This window comes from Toxorhynchites rutilus, chromosome 1 (assembly GCF_029784135.1).
Source record: "Toxorhynchites rutilus septentrionalis strain SRP chromosome 1, ASM2978413v1, whole genome shotgun sequence".
Classification (NCBI taxonomy): Eukaryota; Metazoa; Arthropoda; class Insecta; order Diptera; family Culicidae; genus Toxorhynchites; species Toxorhynchites rutilus.
The window spans coordinates 36526307-36536274 of record NC_073744.1 but is presented as its reverse complement, the minus strand read 5'-3'; the positions used below and the strand labels follow the sequence as shown (position 1 = coordinate 36536274).

The following is a 9968-nucleotide window of genomic DNA, read 5'->3' as shown; positions in this document are numbered from 1 at the left end:
ACGGGTGCCGGCATCTATATTGCCACCAACGATTTTATTTTTTTCTCTTCTTTAACAATAAATTATCACTTCAAACCTTATGTAGTAACTTGTTCTGATGTCTAGCAACATGCCTGATTTTTTTAAGCACGAAAAAATCAAAAACTATTCATTTTTGAGCCATTTTTGTGTTAACAACTCTCGATTTATAGCAGCCACAGCAAATTTCCCGTAAAGTCATTGAAATACAGTCTTTTTGCTTAAGTTTTCAATGCATATGAATTGTTTAGGACCTGTTGAGTCTGATCATGAGTTTTATTAGTTGTTTTTGTTGAATCTAACATCAAAAATTCAATTACAAAAAGATAATTTTCACCATCAAGTGTTTTCCGCTAGACGGGCAGGTGGCATCTATATTGCCACCAACATTTTACGCTAACCGGGCAGGTGGCAACTATATTGCCACCAACATCTAACACTAGCCCTTTTACGGGCAGGTGGCAGCTATATTGCCACCAACATTTTACGCTAGCCGGGCAGGTGGCATCTATATTGCCACCAACATTTTACGCTAGCCGGGCAGGTGGCATCTATATTGCCACCAACTTTTTCAATGTTTCAAACTGTTTGCGTATTGAAAATTATTGTTAGTGTATTTTAGCGTGTAAACATGTTGTTTTTTTCCAGTGTTTTTGTTTTTGTTTATATTTCACCGGAGTAAACATAAAACTGATAATTCGTAGAAACAATTCACAATTTTCGAAATACCAGCAAAACACATTTCGAATACATTTCAAACTATCAAATGGGTAAGTTTTAGTATACAATTTCAATATGTGTAACCTGCTGTGATCACGTAATGGAAAATAACGGTTCTCTGTGTTGAACCATTTTTTCATTACGATATAACTTTAGGTTACACATTTCAGCTGAAGCTATGTCGAGTGACAATGAATCGGATGATGACCTCGAAAAAGAGTTGGAGGAGATTTGTGGATTTTCTCCTGATGTATCTGAGGATGGTTTTGAAACAGATGCGGAATCGTTTGCCGGCAACAATTCGGATGTATCCATAATCGATATTCTTGTGGCAAGTGACAATTCTGATGACTATGATAAGGACAGTGAAACTGAACGGAATACATCTGAAAAAGAATTGTGCGTCTCTGGTCTCCGTAACCGTAAGTTTGGAAATGTTAATTCCTGCGCTGGAAAATGTAAATAGTTTCATAATTCTCTACTTTTTATGCCACATACAGAACCGAACGAATTAGAGGAGACTTTTGGACTGTCCGATAATCTCGATACGTCTGAGGACGAGCTGGAAGATGATTCAGAAGCACTAAAAAGCCGCAAATCGCTTCCAGTTTTCCTCGATAAGCTTTCGCTAAGAAAAAATGATCATGCTAAAGACGTCAGGATGGAAAAAAATGCCTCGACAAATGAACCACAACCGGCTTCTTCCGGTCTCCAGAACCGTAAGTATTTTTAAAAAATCTATTATTCAGCCCGCATTAAAATATTAACACGTTAAGCCCCACGTCAGTCCTTGGGGACTGACACTGAATTTTTCGCCTTTTTTGTGTCGATCTCACCGGACCGACAGTAGACTTTTCGTTCGGAGAGTGCCGGCATTTGGAACGGCAACAACAAAGCTACAAAATGATATGTAGAAAAGTTCACTATTGATTCACTGGGATCGACACGGATCTGACGAAAAGTTCATTGTTGGTCCCCTATTTCAGCCGGGGCTCAACGTGTTAAGTTTCTCGGGTTATCAGGCTATTTCTATAAAAATGTTTGAAGTAAACCATTTAATTTAGTTCTTATTTATTAGGGAAGCTAACTACTGAAGCTGCATCCGAAAAATGTAACATAGACACAGACACAGCGAACGACGATCAACCGGATGATGATTGTTCTGAGATGGACCAATCAGACGAAGAAGAAAATGACTGGAAAAAAACTGATTGGCCTCAGCAACCCAACGCGAACAATTTTGATAATGTTCGTTTGCAAGCCTCGGATAATTTTCCGCATAACACGAAACCGTCGGTTTATTTTGCAAAATTTTTTGACGACAGTGTAATAGAACTGTTGGTTACACAAACAAACATGTACGCAGCTCAACAGAAAAGTCGAAGTTGGGAGCCGGTGTCTCAAGATCTAATGAAAGCTTTTCTTGGAATTACAATATTGATGGGACTAAAGCCACTGCCTGCTGTTGAGCTGTATTGGTCCACTGACCCCTTCTTCTGGACGGAAGAGATCGCTGCTATTATGCCGTGCAAACGATTTAAGAAAATTATGGAGAACCTACATCTGAATGACAACAGCGCGATGCCTTCGAGGAATTCCGATCAATTTGACAAGTTGTTCAAGGTTCGCCCACTTCTTAACTTATTGAACTCTGCATGCCAGAATGCTGCAAAATGCACATCATCGCAGTCGATTGATGAAGCAATGATTCAATTCAAAGGCCGATCATCAATGAAACAGTATATGCCACTCAAGCCGGTGAAAAGAGGATATAAGGTCTGGGTCAGGGCCGACAGCGAAACAGGATACGTATTCCAATTCGACATTTATTCCGGTAAACGTGACAATAAAGCACCAACTGTCGGTCTGGGGGCACAAGTAGTAAAGCAGTTGACCAAGCAACTAATCCAAAATGGTTTTCAAGGTCATTTCAGTTTTGACAGATTTTTTACCTCCTACGAAATAGTACAATATCTATTTGATCACGGAATTCACGTAACAGCTACAGTCAACTGTAACAGATCAGATCTTCCAGTTTTGATCAAACAACACAAGTCACAATCGAAAATGCGTAAGCATTTCAGGAGAGGTCAATATAAGTGGCGTGTGAAGAAAAACGTCGCTTTTATAATGTGGCAAGACGTCAAAATGGTTACACTATTGACTACAGCATTTCATCCACTTACCGAAAAAGCCACATGTGAAAGAACGCAACATGATGGTACCACTAAAACCCTTCCATGTCCAAAAGCTATTGTGGAGTACATAAATAGGATGGGAGGTGTTGACCGTTTCGATCAAAAGAGAAAAAGCTATGAGGTCGGAAGAAAAAGCAAGAAGTGGTGGATGCGAATTTTCTATTTCTGCATAAATTTGGCTATCACAAATGCACATTTGTTGTACTCTTCTAATAGTCGCATCCGAAACCCTATGTTGCAGTTGCAGTTCAGGTTGAAGCTGGCACGGGATCTCGTAGGTGATTACACATGCCGAAAACGAAGTCTACAAGCCGAGCCGAAATATGCTACAAAGAAACCCAAAATGTCATCAAACTACCAGAAAGAACGAGTTCCAGACAACCTACGCCTTACGGATGTTGGAAGTCATCAGTTGGAGCAGCTACCAGAATACCGCCGCTGCCGCTTGTGCAGTACGAAAACTAGGAATAAGAGATCTAAAATACAATGCACTAAGTGTAAGGTAACGCTCTGTGCAACACCGTGTTTCAGATTGTTCCACGAAGAGCAGAGTCTTTCATAAAGTGCAAACAGTGGCAAAATTATTGTCATGCTTCAAACTGTTTTTTTTATAAAAATAAACAAAGGTGTAATAACTTAATTTTTTTTAGTTTAGGATTTTCCACTAATGATGGATCGCCAAAAATTGAGCTGACCTGACCCTTTTCCTCCTCTTCGAAACGTTTTTTTCTATATTAAATGCATTTAAAAAATCGTATCATCATGGTCCCTCTCTCCCCATTCAGTGTTACCTAATCTATAAATTAAGCCCTTAAGTATAGTTCGTGTTACATGAAGTATGTCACGTATATTACCAACAATTATCCCCTGCTCGTCACGCGTTTTGTATGGAACTCAATATTTATTGTACGTATCATCACAACTTACAATTGGGTGATTGGTTGGAGCTTCACTAGAAGTGGCATCTATATTGCCACCAACATTTTACGCTAGCCGGGCAGGTGGCATCTATATTGCCACCAACATTTTACGCTAGCCGGGCAGTGGCAACTATATTGCCACCAACATTTTACGCTAGCCGGGCAGTGGCAACTATATTGCCACCAACATTTTGCGCTAGCCGGGCAGTGGCAGCTATATTGCCACCAATTTTTTCAACTGTTTCAATAGTTAAAATTTTTTTTAATGTTGATATGTGTTATTCCTCATGTAAGGATTATGTTCTCTGAAGCTGGAGTCGATTCGTTAGCTAGTTTCCACGGCCCGTTAAAGGGTTAAATCAAATCTGAATAATATGTCCGGAATATTGAAATCAACTGAAAATGTTCCTGTGAAACTATTTGAACATTTCTTTGTGATTTAACAGTTCCTGCGTGATCTTTACAATTTAGTTTGAATAACATACTTAATCAATATTTTCTTTGTTAACCTAGTTTCTTATGCAGGTCGGATTATATACAATTTTGGTCTCGATTATATAGTTTGAAAAAAAAAAGTTTTTCATAATTCAAATATGACTCATTTTAAGAAAAAATGTTACCTTCCAACGTTGAAGTAAAATTAAGTGGCTTTCATAAGTACAGTGGCTTAAAAATCGAAGATTTTGATTGAATTTTCACCAGGAATTGTTTATATTGCAGCTAAATCAAGAGAGGTAGAACTTGGGCGTCAAAAAAATTGTAGAGTGATTAGAGAGCTTCAGCTTGATTGACAGAAACAATAAGGTTTAGTATGATTTTTTGGGATAAAATTAATAATTACGCATTAAAGAAAACTTTTAAATTTTTCACTTCCAAATTGTTATTTAAATCCACTAAATTAGATGTTCCACTACTATATCGCGTACTAACTTTTCTCAACCAAATGAAAGCAACAGAATCGGTTTTTGTAGCGTACTTTTCAATGTAGAGCCAGTTTGAGACAGCAGAGTCCGAAACAAAAAAAAAAACTCTATAACTCTGTCATCGTTGAAATTCGAACAGCGAAGCGTAGGTTTTTTTTCGTGAAATATAACCGTCTATCACCTCCTAAGAGATTCTGGAAAAAATATTTGTTTCATGAGAGAAATGTGTTTTCTAACTTTAAGGGGATGAATCAAAAATTCAAATTCATACCATAACTGTGACACTTACCCTAATATATGACAATTTATGTAATAAAAAGAAATTATGACAAAATGATCTGTATCTCGATACCTTGAGTTGATAGTACTATTAGTTTTGGTATGCATGCACTCATTACACTTTGGTAGAATGAAAATTAAAGAATATGCCCAGCAAACATTAAATCGTATAACTTTGCACATGATAAGTCACATATAATTTCGTATCAAATCACAATCGCATAAAATATCAATCAAAATATCGATCATATATATCTAAAATCGCATAAAATGCAAAAACACGATTTTCCATGTCATCGATGGATTGAGTGGTAACGTTGTCGTATCAAATCGCATATCAGTCCAAAAAGCATCGCATATCGTTATATACGGCTTTATATGCGTACAAAATATGGCATATACGTATATCGCCTCCACTTTTGTGTGTATATGCTAGTTATCTGCATCATATATCATACAAATGTGTCTTGGTTGTATGTATATCGCCTCCAATTATAGCTATTCATACGACTTAATGTTTGCTGGGTGGTTATCATTTCAGTGTGGTTGGATGTATTTTTTCAAGGGAATAATTATTGCAATAATAATATTAAAATGGTTGAGAAAAAACTTATGATTCTTTGTCACTGATCGGATCGTAATTATAAACCAACAATGGTTTGATGTATAGTTTATCCGCATCTCTATTACCCCACGTTCTTCTGGTGAGAATCCTCACATCTTGTGAGCTCACGTCTTCGGCAATTTCGGATTCCGAATATTCAAGAAAATGAAAAACAAAATCATGTAGCTGCTTAACACGCTAAACTTAACTCACGTTTGTAGACAGAGCGAACCAAGTACATGCTAACTATTAACACAATCACCCCTATTCCGGAACACGAACGAGTTTATCCGCATCAACCCGCATGAGATCGACTTCTGCATTCTAAAATTTGTCCGATATTCAAACCCATTCGACATATGCAAGAGTGGTAATATTGCCTTGACGCGAAAAAAACGTCAAAATGATATGTCCGTATTCGTGAAGCTATTTACTCTCTATCACATTAATATGCCCGAATGCAGTTTTAAAGTATTGAAATATTAATGAAAATTACTTGGTGTTATTGAAATACTTTAAACACGTATTGCTCATCCGTTAACAATTTTTTTTTATAATTTCCCTAGCATTTCCGCTAAAGATTTATCAATAATATTGAATCACTATCAGACACCATTTTGTTCCGCATATGTCAATTGGGTTTTGGTTTTGGATGGATTTGCATTACACTTGGTTCGTTATGGTTGAACGCAATTTTGAAAAATCCATAAATCGTCCAATAGTTTGATCAGTACGGAGAGGTATGCATTCGTGCACAATGCATCGATTTATTTTGGTGGTGTTTGCACCAAGGCGCTTATATCAATGTATAACAGGTGAAGCAACATCATCACTTCAATAAGAAGGGGATTACGGTCAGCTGTATGACACCCGCCATGTTTTTGGTGCCAACATCTCAAACGTCAAAAGTATTTATTTTCTTCAAAACAGCGATCCGTGTTGGCGGCATTGTGCTTCGTTTACTAGTTTAGGGGAGCGTCAACGAGTAGCTGTTTTTCAGTCGGAATGAACATTTTAGAAATTAAAATTATGAATGAAAATTAGTTTCTCCATATCAAATTAGTATTCTATTTGAATTAAAAACATTTTTGTTTGCAGTTGGTGAAAAAGTCTCATACGAAAATTGTTTACGAAGACAATTTTATATTATAATGAAAAAAATCAGCAACAATTTTGGAATTGTATAGTCATATGGTTGAATGTGAAAATTTTCATTCAAATTTCAAAATTTAGAAACCGGCTTCGTGTCTTTTAATCTGATAGAGATTACACTAACGAGTTTGGGACACAAATTATGGCCCTAATTTGAAGTCGCCACCAGACGTCGACACCATCGTGAATTACCAATTTACCACTATCTGACATATCGTGATGTCGATGATGAACTTTTACAGCAGAGGGATAGTGAAATATGCGATGACGGTACCCTTAGAAAAATCCTCGGTCGAAAACTACTACATTTGGTAATGCAAAATTAGTAGAATGTACAAATTTTTTGTACATATTGTCAACAAACCCGCATTCCTACCAGAGATTAGTATATTTTACTCGATAACATTAGTAAGCTTGGATATTGTCATATCTGAAAATTGGTGAGAAAAGCGCGTATTAACCATTTTCATTGTTCCCATAAGGCAATACGGAGGTATAATAAGGATATAATTCTGATACGTGAATTTTCGGCGAGAAAATGTAGCCGATATTGGGCTTCCGAATCATGGTTCTGCTTGACATATGTGTTTATTAGTACGGTCGAAAATGACTATAGATTGGTAGTATTTACCAAAAAATTCGTTATATTTACTAATTATTTCTCTCAGTGTAGGTTGAGTCAAGGCGCCTAGAAGTATATACTAAGGTGGGCCAACTTGCTAAAACCACTCTTCAGCCATCTTGGAAGTCTACTGTGTTTTGTTTGTAAACAAAACACAATACGCTATTGCCGAAGCTCGCTCGTGATCAGTCTGTCTCTTTCACGCTACAAGCAAATAATTCCCCTTCTACTTTCTTCCGTGCTGTTTCCATATACCGCTCCCCTAACCAACTTAGTGACGAAACGGCCTCACCTAGTACCATAGACCCGTCTTGGGTTGAGTGAGATAGCGATAATCGTGCCATACACCTGATTACGGTTAGTGATCCCCGATTTTTGACATTAATAGTTCATCAGCTAATCGAATACTTTTCAGCAGTTTGTTATTCGTTACGATTAATCGCCTCAAATAATCGATTAATCGATTAATCGTCACACTGAGAGAAATAATTAGTTAGGCTAATATTACTAATTTGCTAGAAAGACATCTGGAATCAAAAAAGTTTTCATAACTCCTGAAAATCAATTATTATCCTTTACGCTCCCCTAAACTCGTCAACGAAGCTCAACTCGCGTTGACGGCATTGAGCTTCATTTACGAGTTTAGGGGAGCGTCAAGGATAATGACTGATTTTCAGGATAAAACTGCAGCAACCGTACGTTTTTTTCCCATGAGCTTGGATTGATTAATCGATGTAAATTATTCGTTCGCTTCGATTATTGGTTGCGCAGTATTCGTTCGATTTATAATCGATTTCTGTATGAAGTATTCGATTAATCGATTAATCGAACGATTATCGGGGATCACTAATTACGGTTTGTGGAGCGGGGGTTGTTTGTTTTGTTATTGCTAGGATACGCTATTTTTGCATCTTCACATGCGAAAGTAGTGTACGTGAGAATGAAATTCTACAAAATCTTCCCTTCTTTTTCACATAAATTCGCGAAAGCCGAACATAGTAGGCATCGGTCGAATAAGCGTCGTAGCAGTTTGTAGAGAGCCGCCGGCAGCGTTCTGATGCTGTTTGTAAACAATACCGACAGCAATTTCAATATGGCTGAAAGTACATTTCATATGATTGTTTCACCTGATATATATAGAGGCGCCTTGGCCAAAACTGTCCAAAATTATCAGCCGATGGAAAGTCTGCAGTCTGCGAAAGCTCTTAGTGTATGAGCGCTGCAAAATTGAAACTCGTTGCCCGTTGTCGCCGTTACCACAGCTACCGCTTTTTCACTCCTGCCACTTCTGCCGCTGCTGTCGCTAAAGGCTAGTACAATCAGGGGTATGACTAAAACGTCAAATCCCTCATATTGCCAATGTACCCAATATTGCCGCGGTTTACTGACATTTTGGTTCTGACAATTACTGTTGTTTACAACACGGTCCGGTTATATAGTCAAATAGGGGCTAACTTTAAACTCCATGTTGGATCTGAACACCTCCATGTGAAACCGAAATATGAAAATCGCTTATGCAGTTAGAAATAAAGCAGCGCAATTTCCGCGATTTCAACGATTTCAATCCTCGCAAATGGTATGTTGGTAAACAAATGACGCCATATTGATTTTGACTTTGGGTAGCCTATATTCAATTGATGTCTAACCCCTGAGTACAATAGTTTTTTTTTTTTTTTTTTATATATCTGTATTATAGTGACTTTCAACACTTTTGGCTGGTTCGTCACTTTTTACTTCCAATTTTGGAAGAATGTTGGGAGTGAGAATTGAACTCGTGATCTTCAGCGTGAGAGGTATGGATGTTACCACTACGCCAGATCGGCTCCACAGTACAATAGTCTTAAGGCTGATTTAGACGATGCCAGTCAGCGCTCTAGTTGAAGTATCCAGTGAATAGAGAACAGACACTCTGTTCAGGTTAGAGGCCAATTACTTGTTCGATACTGGTACAAGTAACTTGAACAGATTGTCTGTTCTCTGTTCACTGGATACTTCAACTAGAGCGCTGACTGGCATCGTCTAAATCAGCCTTTAGCACATCAGCTCTGCTTCGCGGTTAGGAAAAGAATAATGTTTTCGGAAAGCAACAGCAAAATTTACTTCATTCAACTGATGTTAGAATCACAAAGGGGAGTGGTCTACAATTAAATTTTTTTACCATGATTCAAATTGTATGGCAATATGGCCTCCACATTTGCATGCATATGCCAGTTAGGCGCATTATATGCCAACCAAATTTTAGGGCATATGATGTTATATATACGCTTGTTATGCGATTTAATGTTTGCTGGGCTCTTACCACCCCCATCCCTCTAATGTTGCCCACGTGGTATGTGGACAGCCCGGACAGCCCCATATACTATCCAAAATATTGGGTATGATTCTCTGCATACGATTTGATGTATGGAAATTATAAATTTGGTACCTGCCTTCACCGCCCGCCAAGGGTTATCGACGAATCTGCGTCTGAATATCACTCTCACACGCACACTATCAAACTAACCCAAAATGACAGCTTTTTTCAAGTGCATT

General features: G+C 37.8%; 1 protein-coding gene across 1 annotated transcript; it reads left to right on the top strand.

Annotated features, from left to right (window-relative positions):
* LOC129780325 (piggyBac transposable element-derived protein 4-like) lies at positions 1 to 3498 on the top strand. The gene is made up of 4 exons (XM_055788459.1): positions 1 to 788; positions 895 to 1160; positions 1239 to 1457; positions 1817 to 3498. The coding sequence occupies exons 2-4, from the start codon at positions 917 to 919 to the stop codon at positions 3496 to 3498; spliced, it is 2145 nt and encodes a 714-aa protein (XP_055644434.1). The 5' UTR covers positions 1 to 788; positions 895 to 916.
* Positions 3499 to 9968: the final 6470 nt, after the last annotated feature.